The following is an 18,154-nucleotide window of genomic DNA, read 5'->3' on the forward strand; positions in this document are numbered from 1 at the left end:
TACATGAAAAGCATCAAACTCAAAAGCATCTGGCCCAAAAGTTGGCATAAAAAGCTGAGTTGTTCAACGACTCTCTCATCACTCCTCCCGCATAACCTAAAAAGGTCCAGGCTGGGAGATATATAGGCCTTTTACAACCAAACGCCCCCCATATCCCAATCTGCGTTGTTTGGAGGTTCAAGCATACAATGAAACACTCCGCAAACATCTCATCTACGTCGTTCCGACGTTTTCAAGCATACAACGAAACGCCTCCCTAGACATCCCGTCTACGCCGTTCAGCATTTCTCACTACTATAACCTGCACCAAAATTAGGGTTAAATTTCTTCCATAAATTTGTAGCCAACCGCAGCATGGTCCATAAGTGCTCGAATAGTCGAAACAAGCCCAAGACATAGCAATCACACTCGACCTCCAAGGTTATCAGTTCGAGAACAGACACCTGGTGAGAGATGTCCAAAAATTTCAAGTCATAATTTGCTAGGCTTTCCATGGCAAGCATTTCAAGATACTCCACTTTGCCAAAAGCTGCACTCCGAAGAAAGATGTCTGAGGCATGTAGCTTCAAGTCGTAATCTGCTAGGCTTTCCGTGGCAAGCATTTCAAGATACTCCCGTCTACAAGAAGCTGCACTCCGAAGAAAGATGTCTAAAGGCATGTAACTTTGGGAAAAAATTTTCTTGATAGCTTGCCAAGTCCTTGGAGTGTGCGTCTTGGTAGCTATAGACATCCACCACTTCATGGCACTACCTCTGAGAAAAACAACGGCTCGAGAAACCAAGTTCAAGACATCCTTTGGGTTGTACGAGTGTTTTGTGATGCACCTTGGGCTCAACAATGCTCCTACTACGTTCATTAAGATGATGGACAGGGTCTTTAAAGAGCATAGATAGTATGTAGGCATGTTCTTTGAGGACATCATTGTTTTCTCCATATCTGAAGCAGAGCCTCTGGCAAGAGTGTTAAGAGCGCTGCAGGAACACACATTGGTGATAAACGGAAAGAAGAGACTTCTTTTTGCCAAAGATACACTTCTTGGGACACATTATTTTTTCCAAGGGTGTTGAACACACTATTTGTTGTGATTTTCCAGTTCACAAAACTCCTTGGGATAAATCCCACTGCCAAGGCTGAATTCAACCACATGAAATCTTGATATAGAGGAAAGTCAGTAACACAAATGTTATCTACAGGGTGCAATCTAGCTTGGACACACAAACCTAAAAATATCAGTCAAACAAGGAAGCAAAGTTGAAAAGAGTACAACAACTTCTTGAGTACCTTACCTTTCATATTTCCTGCTTAGGGCTGCTCCATACTCTAGTTTCACATCCAGCTTTCTAACCCCAACAGACTGACCCTCCCTCATAAGGAACAGGCCTGGTTTCTTAATTTCTTGCCCTGATGGTAGACTGACCGAAGACTTGTCATAGGTTGGAGAATTCCCCGGAAAAGCGCCATTAGCCAAATGATTACCATGACCCTTCAGCGGCGATGAAGGTGGTGAGGGAGTTTGAAAACCAGTTGGCCTATTCTGAACAGCTTTGACTCTTAACCACAACACGGTTGCATGATCACTAGCCGAGTCAGGAAGAGACAATTTCCCACCTTTCATGACGAGTAACTGTTTATCTTTTCCTTTAGCAACAAAACCATTCAAAATAGCATTCAAAGGATAACCTGGCTCCTTGGAAGACTGCTTTTGAGTGCTCCCTTTTAGGAGCTTGCCTGCTGCTTCAAGTTCACAAACTTGCTCATCATCAATTTGCAAACCAGCTCCAGATGATAATTGCAGAATAGAACCTTTCAACGAGTAATCAATAGGCCTGATAATCAAGCCAAGCCATTGTGGCTCATTGATGAGCAATCCCCATGACACCACACAGGTGATCTCTAAAAGAGAACGGGGTTGTGACACCTATAAAATTAAAGTGTCAGATAATGATAATTGAAAACCACTCCAGATTATTAAACTTTATGTGAAACAATGTATACACCTCTAGTACAGGCTTCAAAGGCCTCTCTGAGCTCAAAAAATCATCACTTTCTGGGGAGCCACCCTTTGAACTAAGTGCACTTGTCATGCAATAAGTGTGGGATCGAAGTCTAACTTGTCCTAATTGTCCTGTCAAAACACCCAGGACATAAGACCCTGCACGCTGTGGAGGTAAGACCATCACAACGTTATTTTTTCCCGGTTTGAGAGAAGGACCCTGTGCACTCCTCACAACCTGCTTCACATGATTAATAAATGGTCATACTATAAACAAACACCGTAAAAACTAAAACAGAAACATCAAAAACAGCAATCAGCATACCTTTACACCTTCTTCTGGAGTGAATGTTGCGATTAGAGTGACACTAAGGGCATCCAGTGTAACCTCTCCTGGAAAACCACTCCACACAGAAATTGCCAGGTTGCCAGGATCATCTTCACAAAGCCTCAGTGGCACTCCCCCTCTGCCAGAGAAGGTGATAAGAGCAGACACATCCACAGAGACAGGATTCTTTAACTCAGTGTAGGCCAATTGTAGGACTTCAGATTGTACAGTATGCCGTTCATTGTCTTGCAAAAGACCCATTTCCAATGAAAGCAATTTAATACAAGAAAGCAGATATCCTGCAAGGTCCCCAAGCTGTTTCTGGCACTCTGCAAGATTTGGAAGAACTTCTGCTAGCAGTGCATGCCACCCATCACCAGCATACATGGCACAGACCTTTTCATACAGTTTTGCTGCTGAGTCATAGTTTCCATGCCTGTAATGAAACGCTGCTACCTCACCATCAAGCACAACACCATGCCTTTTGCGCCATGATCTATGGTAGTTATCTGCGGCTGCTTTGGTAAGCTCCATAAAGAAATGCTGTAAGAAGCATACAGCTTTCATGATTCGTAAAAATTTACGTTACCTTTGGAAGAGCTTACATGAGCTTTGCATCGTTCATGTTCGACATACCTCAAATTTCTCAACAGAAGAGAGTCCAATTCGAAGCCTCTCATCTGAGATAATACTCTGAATAGCATACTCTGCAGCAGCACAAATCTCAGGCAGTTTCATGGGCCGATCAATCCGGTTAGGACTTGCACCTGCATTTCCAGAACTCAAAGGGCCAAATGACACTGAGCGAGAAGGACTTGAAGCTGCCACTTGAGGTGGTGATGTTAAAGAAATAGCATTTTCTCCAGCTGGGCTGCCACACATGCTAATATTAACACAGGGCCATTTATGTGTATACCCACAAAATCTTAACATCAAGAGGCAAACAAGGTGAAATACAAAACACACCTCTCCTTGAAACTTAAGCGTGAATCTAACAGATCTGAGATGTTCCCAGTAGATAGTGCAGCTCTTCGTCTGTTGGCCTCTCTTAAAAGCAATGAAGGAGCAAGAGGAAGTGCCTTTCTTGAGATTCCAAAGGGTTTTGGTCTCTCATCTGAAACCTAATAGAGAAATTTTCATTAGATACTTGAACTTAGAACTCATACCAAATTCGAAAACAGTCAACCTGCTCTTTTAAGGCCATTCGAGCAGCAACATCTACGGGTATAGAGGGCCAAATAAATGGCTTGGGCCAAGGAAGCATACTAAGATTTGCACTGCACAGAGCCACAATTTAAGATGTCAAAACCAAAATAATCAGAAAAGCAAGCAGAAGTAAGACATTCGTTTACAAGCTTCTAAAACCATACCTGTTACAAGGACTCTTTTCTATGCTTCTCCCATAACCAATAAGATCTGCAAGCCTCATCAACTGCTTTGTTCAGCACAAACAACTTACGTATTGGTAACTATGCAACAAGGTGTTCTTAACACAGAATACTTTCACGACATTATGTTGTAAATGGTACATTGTGTTTTGAAAAAAAAAAAAAAGAATCCACTTGTAACAGACTTGGACACTCCAAGTCAAGAATCAATCACCACAGCACCAAATAACCACTTCAAAACAATTCACAGATCACAATAGATTTGCACTGGCCCGGCGGAGTTCCGTGCCTAGAGATATTGGCCCCAAAGATTGGCGCCCCTTTCGATATTTTTTTATGTATTAATCACTGATCAAAATACAAGAGAGCGGTTAGGGTTTCACTCTCAGACTCTGCGTCCAGATGCTATGCAGAGTGAGCCCTAAACCACGTATTTAAAGATTACAAGGGATGCCCAAAAGCAGAGCCCCAAAAGCTTTCAAAACAAAAGCAAAAATTCTCTCTCGGGTTGTTCCCATGGTCCATATGATGGGTTGGCCACCCTTAACCGGCTGGGATGCTCCACCTCACGGAGTCGGGTGTGTGAGTTGTAATTTCAAGTTTCTACCTCTCTCAAAAAAAACCAAAAAAAACTCTCTCTCTCTCTCTCTCTCTCTCTCTCTCTCTCTCTCTCTCTTTGTGAGAGAGTATAAAGAAAGCAAGTCAATTTTTTTCTCTCTCTCCTTGCCCATGCGTGGAGAAAAGCATCAATTACGTCGCTTGGAGGCTGATTTTCAGCGCCATAAAATCCGCCGCAATTTCCGGAAATCCATACTGCTTGCCACGTGGCATTTCAGCCGCCAAAATTAGGGTTTCCACCACATTTAGGGTTTCAGCCAGCAGTTAGGGTTAGGGTTTCCAGAAATTAGGGTTCCTGGCAGAAATTAGGGTTTGCAAGAATTAGGGTTTCTGCTCTCGGTAGCCACGTCATCACTTTGTGACATACCCCCCTCTTGAAAGCATTGTAATCGCCCGCGATTACGCCTGCAAAACAGACAGAAGCCATAAACCGTCTTAGCAGACACTGACTGTTAGTACCTACGTACTAGGAGCACACATCTAGCACATGTACCAATCGACAGTCACATCACACGACATCACAGGACATCACAAGACATTCAACATTCATTCGGATCTTAGACCATGATTTATCGGCAATGTAGCTAGCAATCGCATCTAGATCCAATCGGGACCTCATCGATGTCCGATTGACTAACCCCTATTGCAACCATGTCTATTCAAGATCAATCAGACCAAAATGCTGCAATCATTTCGTCTATCAATTCCTGCACTTAAGAGAAGTCAAGAACAAATCAGTATCATAATCAGGAATTCCATTTCATAAAGTCATACAGTAGAATACTGTCAGCTTTAAGTATCCCTAAAGCTCAAAGAGACATCAGTCACTAAAGTATCAAAATCAAGGCATCTGTTGACAAAGGAGCGGAGTGACTCCCCTCTTGTGCATCCCACTGCACCAGATCTCCGGCCAAGCTGAATTATGGGTTCCATTTGGAGTAGACTATGCTAAACCAAAAGCCTCGAGGTAAAGTTTCATAATCTGAGGAGAATCTGCTAGGTCCTCCTCCTCCATCCACTTCGCATCCAATGCAGGATAGTTCTTGAACTTAACCAAGAACCGCCTTCGGACTTTACCTTTATTCTTCGTATCCTTATGTGCCAAAATCTGTTCAAGAACAAGGATCTCCTCGTTTTCTTCCACTTCGGGTTGCTCATCAAGCTCCCCATCATCAGGCACGTCACCTTTCAAAGGTTTCAAGAGATTCACATGAAATGCATTGTGAATCCTCCAAGTATCAGGCAGTTTTAATCAGAAGGAGACATCATTTATCTTTTCAAAGATGGTCCGTAGTATCGCATACTAAGCTTTGGAAAAAGCCTCTCCTTTCCCTTTTTCTTTCTCAGGCGTGCCTTCTCAAAACGTAAGAGCACCCAATCATCCTCCTTTAATTTCAAGTCGCGACAATGGCGATCCACTGCCTTTTTCTGTCGTTTTTGAGATTTTTGCAAAGCCTCGCGAACCTTGGCAAAAGCCATATCTAAGTCTCGCGTATATTCATCCGCTTCAAAAATCTTATCTTTCGTGCTTAGGAAGCGTGGAACCTTCGCAGCACCTTCAACAATCTCAAATGGCGCCTTCCCCGTCGAAGAGTGTATCGTGTTATTGTAGGCAAATTCTACCAAAGGTAGATACTTTTCCCATTGAGTCTTCTGATCCGAGATATAAGACTTCAATAAATCTAAAACCACTGAATTCGCAATCTCAGATTGCCCGTCAGTCTGCAGGTGGAACGATGACGAGAACTACAACCGCGTGCCAATGTTCTCCCAAATTGCCTTCAAAAACCAACTTGTAAATCTGGGGTCCCTGTCGAAGACAATCATCTCAGGCATGCCATGTAATCTGAAGATCTGGGCCACAAACAGTCTCGCTAAGTGATCCAGCTTGACTGTCTTCTTCACAGGAATGAAATGAGCCTGTTTGCTAAATCTGTCAATAACATACCATCGTGACAGCTCTGTGTTCTCGGGAGATAGAAAATGAAATCCATTGCAATACTTTCCCAAGAGTGGGTGGGTATGGGTAAAGGCTGTAACAATACCTATGCTTTATACCTGTTAAACTTGATCTTCTGGCATACTAAGCAACTGCGCACAAACACTTCCACATCCTTCTTGAGTCTCGGCCAAAAGAAGTATCTCTCTACCCCTTTAATGGTGGTAGCAATGCCGCGGTGACCCGTAAAAGGTGGACAGTGGCATTCAGTAATAACCTTTTCCCTCAACGGATGTGTAACGCACAACATGGTTTTTCTCATCAAGTAGCCATCCCGAATGAAATATCCCGCTACTGTCTCCCCATCCCGTTTTAGTGTGAAAACGTCTGCAAAATCTGTATCTGTGGCATATTGGTCGACCATATCCTCGAAGCTCCTATGATGTATCGCCAAAACCAACGGCTTCCGAGACAAAGCATCTGCCACCACATTCTTCTGTCCCTGCACATGGACAATCTGAAGGTGAAACTGTGACAAGATGTTCGCCCACCGCATCTGCTTTTCCGAAAGCTGCTTCTTTGACAAGAAGTAGCGCAAACTCTCATCGTCTGTAAAGACAGTAAAATCCGCTCCGAGTAGGTAATGCCGCCATTGAGTAAGAGCATGGATAACCACCAAAAGCTCTTTCTCATAGATCTGTGATGTCATCTCCGGCCTTGAGAACAATCGGCTCTCGTAAGCAATGACATGGCCTTCTTGCATTAAGACTGCATCCAGACTACGACCACAAGCATCACAATATACTTCAAATGACTTCTGCAAGTCTGGCAAAGTCAAAACTGGTCCCGTAGTCAATTTCTGTTTCAATGTCTAAAGGCAGTCACCTCTGTGGGTCCCCACGAGAAAGGGACTTCTTTCTGTGTCAAGATATGCAAAGGGGAAGCAACCTCTACAAACTTTCGAATGAACCGCCTGCAGTACGAACACAATCCCAAGAAGCTTCTAACTTCATGGACATTCTTCAAATCGGGCCAATCATGGATAGTCTCTATCTTGGCCGGATCCATTTGCACTCTTGCTGCTGAGACAATGGGTCCCAAAAAGTGTATCTCTGGTAGGAAAATTTCACTTTTCTTTGCATTAATCACTACCTTGTGATCTCGTAATGCCTGAAAGACCTGAAGCAGGTGATCTCTGTGTTTTGCCTCATTCTTGGAGAAAACAATGATATCGTCAAAGAAAGTGCCAACAAATAGCCTGTACTCTTGAAAAATCATGTCCATCATCAGGTTAAATGTCGCAGGAGCATTGGTTAAGCCAAAAGGTATCACCAAAAACTCAAATAACCCAAAAGTTGTCCGAAAAGCTGTCTTGTAGACGTCTCCCGGCACGATTCTGACCTGATGATATCCACTCTTCAAATCAATCCTGCTAAAGCACGAGGATCCCTGTAATCTGTCAAGTATATCATCGATCCTAGGAATCGGAAATCTGTTCTTGATGGTGATTTTTTTTGAGAGCTCTGTAATCGATGCACATTCTCCAAGATCCGTCTTTCTTCAAAATCAACAACACGGGAGAGCAATACGGTGTACTAGGCTGGACAAGACCCTTTTCCAAGAGGTCTTTCACTTGGTTCATAATCTCTTCATTCTGTGCTTGGCTAACACGGTAAGGTGGCCGGTTCGGTGGTGTGCTTCCAGGTATCAGATCAATGGTATGATCTTCAGGACGAGCAAGTGGTAACTCGTGTGGTAGGCCCTCTGAGAAGCAATCGGCGTGAGAGTGGAGAAAATCTTGGCGTTCTTTATCAAGTTTAGACATGTTTGTCCTATCCTTATCATTCAATTCTTTCATAAAGGTCGAGTAAACAAACAGACTGGATTTCATTAATTTTGAAATGGCCGAAGCCGATACAATAGGGACAGACTCGCCCTTCAGTTTAATATCAGGTACAATGTTTCTGCCCTTCTCTGTAGTCAAAGTCGCTCTCCTCGCCCCATAATCGACCACGGTGATGTTCTTGTGGTACCAGGGAATCCCTAAGAGAACATCACAACCCTCCAAAGGCATTATCAAAAAGTCCTCATGCCCTAAATACCCCTGACAATGCAACCGAAGTTTGCCAATGACAGGTGTAATGGCTACGTCCCTGCCGGGTCACGCTAGAACTGCCTCCGCAAGTGGTCCCATCTGATCGGGAGTGATCTCGAGCCGTGCCGCCAATTCCGGTGAAATGAAGTTGGCCTTGGCTCCTCCATCAAAGAAGATCAAGGCCTCTTGATCTTTCACTTTGCCCCAAGCTCAACAAAGTTCTGTACTCTCGTCCATGGTGTTGGGATCGGTACCCACACAATCTGGAACTAGTCTTGTTTTCATCTTGCCTTTTCTGCCACGTTCCTCAGCTGCTCTCGAACTCTCAGGCCCATCGTCGTCCTTGTCACTCTATTTTTTCTGTGCCTTTTTAGGGCACTTCGCGGAGATATGTCCATGTTCCCCGCATCCAAAGCACTTCCCCTCCCTGATGAAGCGAGCTCTCTCCTGAGGAGTAAGCTTGGGTCGTGCATCCTTCTTTTCTGGGTTGCTCTTTCTCTTTCTACTTTCATTCGCTACAGTCTGTTCGGCTCTGTGTCATGACCTCATCAGTGGGGTAGGTCAGACTGCCAGAGTGAATGGCAAAACCCCGCTTCGCATGACTCATCAACTCCTGAATAGAAGCTGACTTTTGTTCCAAGCAGTGATCTCGGATCTCTGTAGGTAGACCCAAGGTGAACCGCTCAATCTGTTCTCTGAACGAGATCTTCTTCAATGAAGAGGCGGGTAGAAAAGAGCTCCAAAATCTCTCGCAGTAAGCATTTATTGTATCTTTCTTGATCATTTGAAGATGGTTCCAAGCAGCTCGTATATCTCGTTCATATTCTTGCGTCGACCAAGAAGAAATAAAAAGCTTCTTAAATTTTAGCCATTTTACTGGCGAAGTTTTGTATAAAAGAAGCGTGGACCACCAAGTTCAAGCATTCCCCTTAAAGTAAGAGGCAGCTCTCCGAATCTTGGAGTGCTCTAAGTAGCGTCTTCCCGCGAAAGCGATGTCAAACTGTTGTATAAAAGACAAAGCCTTTGAAGCATCGGAGTATCCTGAAAAAGTATCAAATTTGATGGAGTGTCCACCTTCCTTAAACTCTCGGACTTTCTTGCTTTTATCTTCCAGAAAGTCATAATGGTTGGCTTTGTAAAAATTCTTCTTGTTCGCATAAAAGTTTCCGTCATCAGAGTCTGAACTGTCTGTAGAGGAGTCCTCAGTAGAACTGTCACTCATTGGGCGAGATTTAGACTTCTTTGCCTTTTTCTTGCCCTTTTCGAAGCGTTGTTTCTTGCTTCGCTTTTTGCTTTTCCTGTCTTCTTCGCTCGAATCTGAAGAGCTAGAAGAACTGTCAAAAGAAGAAGAAGAAGAAGAACTGGGTACTCCTTCAAATCAAACACGCTTCTTCTGCTTCTTTGCTTTGTCAAATGTCGATTGACGACCCAAATATCCCGGGAAGTCAGTGCCTTTCTTCTGCTTTTTGCCGTGCTTTTTGGCTTTGTTCTGCCCGTTAAAAAGCTGAGCAATCCGTGCATCAACCACCTCTTCTAATTCCTTCTTTGAATATGTCTTGTGAGCAGAAGGTTTCTTGAGAGCGGGTTTCGGGGTGGTGTAGTGGTTTTTTGCCACTGCGCATGCATTTCCTGAAAAGAAGTCACGCTCATATATTTTGCCAACTTCGGATCCTTCGCAAAACTGAGCATTATCTTTGTTGCATCGCCGATCAATTGACGACGCTTCATCTCTCGTTGCTCCGCCTGAGTAGGCCGAGGCGGGCCATACTCTTTGCCGGAGTCTTCGTTGTGATCCCTGCCCGCATCTCCATATGCAGAGGGAATCGAGTGATCCTTGTGTGAAGCCATAGGTGCCGCGGAAAAAAAATTGGGATCGGACTTCCGTAGAAGAGAAATCGGCCGTGCTCTGATACCACTGTAACAGACTTGGACACTTCAAGTCAAGAATCAATCACCACCAAATAACCACTTCAAAACAATTCACAGATCACAATAGATTTGTACTGGCCCGACAGAGTTCCGTGCCTAGAGATATTGGCCCCAAAGACTGGCGCCCCTTTCGGTATTTCTTTATGTATTAATCGCTAATCAAAGTACAAGAGAGCGGTTAGGGTTTCACTCTCAGACTCTGCGTCCAGATGCTCTGCAGAGTGAGCCCTAAACCACGTATTTAAAGATTACAAGGGATGCCCAAAAGCAGCGCTCCAAAAGCTTTCAAAACAAAAGCAAAAATTCTCTCTCTCTCTCAAAGAGTAAAAATAAAGCAAGTCAATTTTTCTCTCTCCTTGCCCATGCGTGGAGAAAAGCATCAATTGCGTCGCTTGGAGGCTGATTTTCAGCGCCGTAAACTCTGCCGCAATTTCCGGAAAACCGTACTGCTTGCCACGTGGCATTTCAACCGCCAAAATTAGGGTTTCCACCACATTTAGGGTTTCAGCCAGAAGTAAAGGTTAGGGTTTCCAGAAATTAGGGTTTCTGCAAATTAGAGTTTTTGCTCTCGGTAGCCACGTCATCACTTTGTGACACCACTGATAGCAAAAAGTTCTCGAAGATTTATGACTCCATCCATGTAACAAATATAACATTATCATACAGGAAATGGGGATAATAATGCTGAGAAAATACGAAGGCCAATCAACTAGGCTGTTCTGAAATACATAAGCTACACAAACTACTGGATATAAGGTAGCAAAAATGCACGCAAAGATAGGAAAATGAAGAAAAAGCTCAAGAGCACACAACATAGGAAGTAGTATTACTAAATGTGCTAATATAAATCTAAGGCTTGCCCTAAAGCGATGGGTGTATATCACAGTAACACGGAACGGGCAGAATGGCTGCATTCTGTATCGAAACGGCGTTCCACCCGGCTGAAACTGGGGAAACGGTGTCGGGAACAGACGGGCGTTCTGGTTGCAGGACCTGACAGCTAAAAAGGCATTCCAGCCGGCCGGAACGGGGGGAACGGGCCGGAACGGCCGGGGGGAACGACAGGTGGCAATTCCAAATTTTAAAAACGAGCAGCAGATTCAAATTTTGAAAAGGGCGGACGCCAAGACGTTTGGGGGTGGTTCACACTAGAGCTTGCAAGACTCCTAAGAGGCGGAGACGGAGATACTTGGGGAGGCAGGAGGATCCACAGAAGTTTTGCATGAAGTGGATGATGCGGACGAGCCTATTGGGGATGAGGATTGGGATGACATCCATGATCTCCACGCCACCACTACAGACTCGCAGGCTAGTGGCTCTTCTGGTCCTTGACCCTTGGCCCTTGACATGTTTCCATTTTGGCATTTTGACATCTATGTATTGAGCTCTTGAGTCCCTAGTGGCTAGTCTTGACTCTTGAGCCTCGACTCTTATCTTTGGTCTTTTTATCCATCTCATTCAATCTTTGCACTTCCTAAATAATGTTATTTGTGATGCGCTTAGTATGTTATGAGGTGTCTCATTACAATTTACGTCCGCAACCACTAACGCGCACAAGGACATGTTGAAACATATACCTAGATGAATCCAGGATAAGCCCAGATTCACCCTTAAAAGGAAAGTGCAAGGTATAGACCCATGGTAGTCACCCACAAGACAATATAACCATCAGCTCCATCATGCATAGTATTGACTAAATACCACGACATCCCCACTAATGTCGTCAGTGCCTAAACATGATTCTAATTGTCCAACTAGATGTTAGAAGCTTGGCTTATAGTTGTTTACTAACTTATAGGCTGTTTTGAGGCTAATTTCAGTGTTTTCTTTGTGGACCGTTTTGGCGTTCACGTTCTGGTCCCCGCCTCTCTGTTCCGGTATCATTCCGAAGGCCCCCGTTCTCGTTCCTTGTTCCCATTCAAAGTAACTTTGGTGTATATACAAGCTGGAGCAAGAAAACCTCCTAGCAAGGGGAAAAAATGCCCTGGCAGCCTTAAGTAAATTCACGCATCACTACCATAATATGGTAGTCAATACCCCCTCAGGAGTGATGCGGTAAACATGAGTTGGCACGCATCTATAGGAAGTGCCATACCCTACGTGATCAGTCCACAGAAGAGTGAGCCTAGAGTTTTGCCAAAAGCTACAAACTTCTCACGAGGCAAATCCTTCGTGAAAAGATCAGCAATATTGTCTTGTGTAGGCACATAAGCCAAATTAACTCTCCCACAAAGAGTCTCTCCTTGATGTGGTGGTAATGCACGCCAAAGCGCATTGTGGGAGCATGAAACACTAGGTTGCTCACAACTACGAAAGCACTCTGAATGTCAATGAAGATCATGGTCGTGTCCAACAACCAACTCCCTCAAAATGCATCTAAGCGAAACGCACTCAACAAAAGCAGTGGAAGCTTCCAGGTACTCAGCCTCACAACTAGAAGTCACCATTGTAGGTTGCTTCTGGCTTAACCGAGATATGCATGAGCAATCGAGCATGAAATAAAAACCACTAGTGTACACTTGTGTGTCGTAGCAATTAGCCCAATCCGAGTCTAAAAAACCATGCAAATTTGGTAACAACGATAAAACAACCCAAGATGTATCGTGCCACTCAAGTAGCAAAAATCCACTTAACTGCCTTTTAATGCGTAGACGCGGGCTATGCATATATCTGCTCACCTACGAAACTGCATATTGAACATCTGGCCTTGTAATGCATACATAAATCAAGCAATCAACAACTTGTTAGTCAACAACTTGCTGATAGAGAATCGCATCAAAGTACTCTCGAGCATCTTGAAGGCTAAGCTTCAAACCTGTTTCTATAAGAGTGGCAATAGGTCGGCAATCTAAAAGGCCGAATCTACACAACAATGTCTCAATGTAATTTGTTTAACACAAAGCAATAGCTCCATCAACTTGCTTAAAGCGTATGCCTAAATAATGATGCAAAAGCCCCAAATCTAACATTTCAAAAAAGACATGCAAATCAGCCTTAAAATCAGCAATATGTAAGGTGCAGCGGAAGTGAATGTTGAACTTTGCGCAAGATGAGTGCTCCGAACTGTGCTCAAGGGTTCCTTTTACTTACGGAAGGGAGAGCCTTCCGTTCCTTTAGTGAGAGAGTGCAATGGACACAAACAAAGTGAATGGACATTGTGAATGGAAGTGCATGAGACTGAGAGATAGAGAGAGAGAAGAGAATACGACACTAGAGACGTTGTAAAACCCTCCTCCGAAGGCCCCACTCTCTATGGCGAGAGCGGTCTACTTATGATTGCACGAATCTCTACAATGCTTGGACTTGCCAACGATGTCGACGACGAGACGGACTGAAATCTGAAAATGCGAAGGGCTGAAATCTGCAAATCTTTATCTGCTGAATTCTGACTCTATGTCGGTGACGACGACGATGACGACAATGCAACGACGACACGCTGAAAACACAGATGCTGAAATCTGCGTTTTCCGGACTGAATCTGTAAACCTTGCAGAATCTGACCTTGCGGCGAGGAACTGCTGCGGGAAGGTGAGATCTGCGAGGTTCGGGGTTCTGTTGTGAAGTCTAACTGCTGAAAACTGAAAACGCTGATGCTTGTGGGGTTCCGTCGCGAAGATCTGCAAAAACGCTGAAGTGCCTTGCAAATGCAAAAACGCTAGGGCTGAAAATGGTCAAGCTATGGAGAATCTGCTAACGCTGGGGTTTTTGCTTGGTCTGCTATCGCCAACAATCCGCAAGAGCAAAAACGCTCGCTGATCTGGTCTAAAAACGCTAGCCTTCTACTGTGAAGTTGCCTGTTAAGCAAGTGCTCCTGCTGCCTCTTCTTCCAGAAAGTGCTAGCGCTAGGTTTGCTTATATACAAACTTAGCAAAATTGCCCTACCTACTTTCCAACAAAAGTCACTTAAAAATAATAAGTGAAAATTGTCAAAAATAGAGAAAATAGGTCTATGCACTATAAAAATGCTCTTGATAGGATCTGATGGAATCTGATGGTCATGTTGTGTGCAACCAGAGGATATGCATCTAATCTAAGTGTCTAGACATGCACAGTCTGCGAACAGACTCACAAAGGTGCCAGATCACTTCCTATTTTAGACTGACTTGACTAAACTGAACCCTGGTCATGTTGTAGCTTGTCCACGGACACATAGAGTTGGATGCGTCACGTGACACAATATGTCACTTATTGGTCCAATGAGCAACACATGACCAACATAGAGCACAATTGTCACAAGTTAGTGAACTCAAGGAAAGAACCACATAAAAACTTTTTGCTTGTTGCGGTCGCACGTAACCCAAGTCCACTTGGGAGTGTCGATTCCTAATCGTATTTTTGAAGAGTGACAAGAAACCCAAGAAAGAAGGGCTTGTCCAGCCTCCCCTTGTTTCTCTTTTCACTCATTGAGAGCGGACATTGCACTTAGCGGCCGGCCAATCGACGTGAGGTGGGAAAAAGCAACCTTGGTGTAAGCGCAAGGCCGCCAAGGCGTGCACCCGCAGGAAAGAGTAGAGCTCGGGTAAGAGAAGATCCTTCTCTAACACAGATTGCAAGCTAAAGAAGAACCCCAAGAACTCAAGATCCTCAAGAACCCAAGAACCACAAGAACCCAAGTTCCTCGTGAACTTAAGAACCCAAGACTTCAGTGTATGGTCATCACCCGAAGCGGAATGGATACTTCGCATGGAGGTGATGAGCATGGAGGTGGCGAACAAGAATTTTCCCCACCAAGAGGTTTTTCCGACCTTCCCCCCTTCCCCATCTATGCCAAGAATTGCACCAAATCCTATGGAGGCTTTGGTCAAGACGATGATGGACATGATGATACGACAAGAAGCGCAACGCACCACCTTGGATTGCGAGCGCGAAGAAAGAACAGCAGCCTTAGAGCTTGAGCGCGAGCAAGCGCGCTTGGCGGCCAAAGAAAGAAAGGCAGAATTGGATTGCGAGCGCGAAGAAAGACGATGATCCTTGGAGCGTGAACGCTTGGCGGCCGAAGACATACGAGCGGCCTTGGAGTTAGAGCGTGAGGCGCAAAGAGACCAACATATGCAAGAGTTGGTCCTACAGGTACTCACTTTGAAACCCGAGCCGGCCAAAGATGTTGGTAGTTCATCAAGTAGCAGAGACTCGAACTCCAACAACCCCGTCACAGAGAAGATCACGTTCAGTAAGTATGACGGTAAGATAGATGCTAGTGTTATTCATTGTTGGTTGCATGAATTTAATGCTTATTTTGCGACAACTAAGAAGACAAGAAATAGCAAGGTCTTGACGGCAGCCATATACCTTGTCGGTGATGCCATTAATTGGTACCATGCTTGGCAAGAGACACAGTTGGGCGCACACCTAGAAGAAGCCGACAAAGGCACGCCCCTTTCCTTCAATTGGGCCAACTTCCAAGACAAGCTCAAGGCACGTTTATGCCACCCCAATACCTAGCACGGTTGAAAGACGATTGGCACAGCCTCAAGCAAAATGTTATGCCAGTCATGTCTTTCTCTAATCGTGTTTTGCAGCTCGGCACCCAATTACGCAAATCGGATGATGAGTGCAAGGAGGCATTCCTTTATGGATTGGACGAGTATATCAAGTATGATGTCGAGGTACTCGATCCAATCGATCTCAGCAAGGCGGTAGCAATTGCTCTCGCACAGGAGATGAAGCACAATAAGGGAAAGCCTAAGGAGAACAAGACTTCGCAAAGTACCTCTCAGACTTCTCAGACTTCTCAGAACCCTTAGAACGGTAAGAATGATAAGAATGGTAAGATTCTAACCAATCTTCATCTAGTCTCTCAGAAAAGAACTCACAAAATGAATCTAAGGGTAAAGCTAACACAATTGCTAAACCTAAGCTCACTCCATATGAAAAAGAAGCACAAGGAATTTTAGGAGGATACAGGATACATCACGTCAAAAGAACAAAGCATTTATTCTAAGGAAGGTCGATGTTATCATTGTCACGTCAAGGGTCGTATAAAAAGAACATGTCCTAAGCTTGACTCTAATCAATCTAAAGAACCCACAGAACCCACATCCTCTGTCAATGCAATAAATGAGAACACGAGTGTGACCCAAGTTTCTCATGATCCTCCCATTGATGAGTCTCGCATCAAGTGTTATGGTCATGTGAAGGGTCACGTTTTGTTATATTGTTTGATCCAGGCAGTATGCATGATGTGATAAGTGACTCTATTGTCGAAAGAGCCCGCTTGGAGGTTAGGAAGACATCTCCTTTCGAGGTGTCGGGCTTCACTCCCGGTATGGACTCTCTCATTACGCGAGAGTGCCTTGATGTGTTATTCACGGTTCAACTAGTGTCCTTCCACAGAAAATTTGTAGTATCTCCTCTTTCAGGATGTGATATGCTTTTAGGCATTCGATGGTTTCGTGAGCATAACCCCCTCATTGATTGGGCAGCCAATACTTTCACTTTCAATGCCAAAAGTGACTCTCCCATTGTCCTTTGTGGGGAGGAAGTTGTTCATTCTTCATCTCTCATTTCTAATATGCAGGCGAAGATTGAAAAGAATCAGGAGAAGGAGACTCTCTCAGTCTTGTCTTCTCCAAAGCATGACACATAAGATTTGCACGATAAAGATGTGATTGTTCACAAGGATGATGGTTTAGTTGATGCTTTTTCTAGTGAAGCTAACCTCATTGCAGATTCAATCAATCTCGAAAAACCGATCTTGGCTCTCGAGTCAAGATCTAAGGAACCCCCACAGGAAGTATTGTGTATGTGCGTGATTAGTCAGTACGCATTGTTCGAGTGTTTCATTCGTGACGGTTTCCTGTATTTTAGTCACCGTCTTTATGTGTTCCCTTTTCATAGGCATGCCATATTGTACGATGAACACGATTCACTCATGAATGAGCACGGATGTATGCGGATTACTCATGAAAAGATGAAATGTTTGCATTCAACGAATTCACATTCCATGTCTCTTCCTTGGCATGACACAGTCTTAGAAAGAGCACAAGAAGGATTGAGCATCAAGCATCAGCATTTCCATTGTGATTTACCACAACTGATAGATTCAGATCAGAAAGACAAGTTTCGATTACATTTTTTGCGTGTGTTTGATGAACGGTTTGGCACTCCGTCTCTATGTTCATCTACATTGCATGCACAGTCTTTAAAGAAGACTAGTATTTTTCCAGTCACTTTACATTGAATGGGTATGTTCATGTTTTTGTGTTGGAATTGGTTTCAGGAATTTTCCTCCTCGCAGATTCTTGAAAAAGGTGGACCTACGTCCATAGATGCAGTTGGACCTTTGAAGCAGCCTCATATGACTTTGTGTCACTTTCAGCGCAGCCCATAGAAGCAAGCGTTCCAAACCTTTATGAAGTTCAAGTATCGCACGACCCACGCATCGGAGTGGACCGGCAAAGAGTTCTTCACAGGATTCCAGACATTGTTGGCGATCTCCCTCGACGCCATACAGTTCGGTACCAGTACCTCACTTTAAAAAGGAGGGATGTCACGTGCACATCTAACCCTATGTGTAGGTGGACAAGCTACTTCATGTCTAGGGTTCAGTTAGCTTAGGAAGTGTTCTGGCACCTTTGTGAGTCTTTTCGCGGACTGTGCATATCCAGACACTTAGAGTAGTTGCATCTCCTCTGGTTGCACACAACACGATCATCAGATTACAGTCCGTACCCATCAGGGGCATTTTTCAGTGCATAGAACCCATTTTCTCTATTTTAGCCATTTTTACTTATTATTAATAAGTGACTTTGTTAGGGAACTAGGTAAGGCAATTCTGGTAAGTGAGTATATAAGAAAAGCTAGCGCTAGCACTTTCTGGCAGAAGAGGTAGCAGGGACCCAGTGTCTCGCAGTGCACCTTCTC

The 18,154-nt window shown here is 44.2% G+C and overlaps 1 protein-coding gene across 1 annotated transcript in view; it reads right to left on the bottom strand.

Moving 5' to 3' along the window:
* Positions 1-18,154, bottom strand: part of CLUB (TRAPP II complex TRAPPC10/CLUB) — a 157,251-nt gene that overhangs the window by 75,731 nt on the left and 63,366 nt on the right. Inside the window, exons 9-15 of the mRNA XM_086518163.1 lie at positions 3,693-3,754; positions 3,509-3,599; positions 3,289-3,443; positions 2,959-3,193; positions 2,320-2,865; positions 1,999-2,232; positions 1,288-1,919 (exon numbers count right to left, since the gene is read on the bottom strand). Of these exons, the coding sequence (XP_086374289.1) occupies positions 1,288-1,919; positions 1,999-2,232; positions 2,320-2,865; positions 2,959-3,193; positions 3,289-3,443; positions 3,509-3,599; positions 3,693-3,754 (1,955 nt within the window). The remainder of the gene's footprint in view (positions 1-1,287; positions 1,920-1,998; positions 2,233-2,319; positions 2,866-2,958; positions 3,194-3,288; positions 3,444-3,508; positions 3,600-3,692; positions 3,755-18,154) is intronic.

The sequence above is a fragment of the Adiantum capillus-veneris genome, chromosome 8, assembly GCF_014529385.1.
Source record: "Adiantum capillus-veneris isolate H3 chromosome 8, ASM1452938v2, whole genome shotgun sequence".
Classification (NCBI taxonomy): Eukaryota; Viridiplantae; Streptophyta; class Polypodiopsida; order Polypodiales; family Pteridaceae; genus Adiantum; species Adiantum capillus-veneris.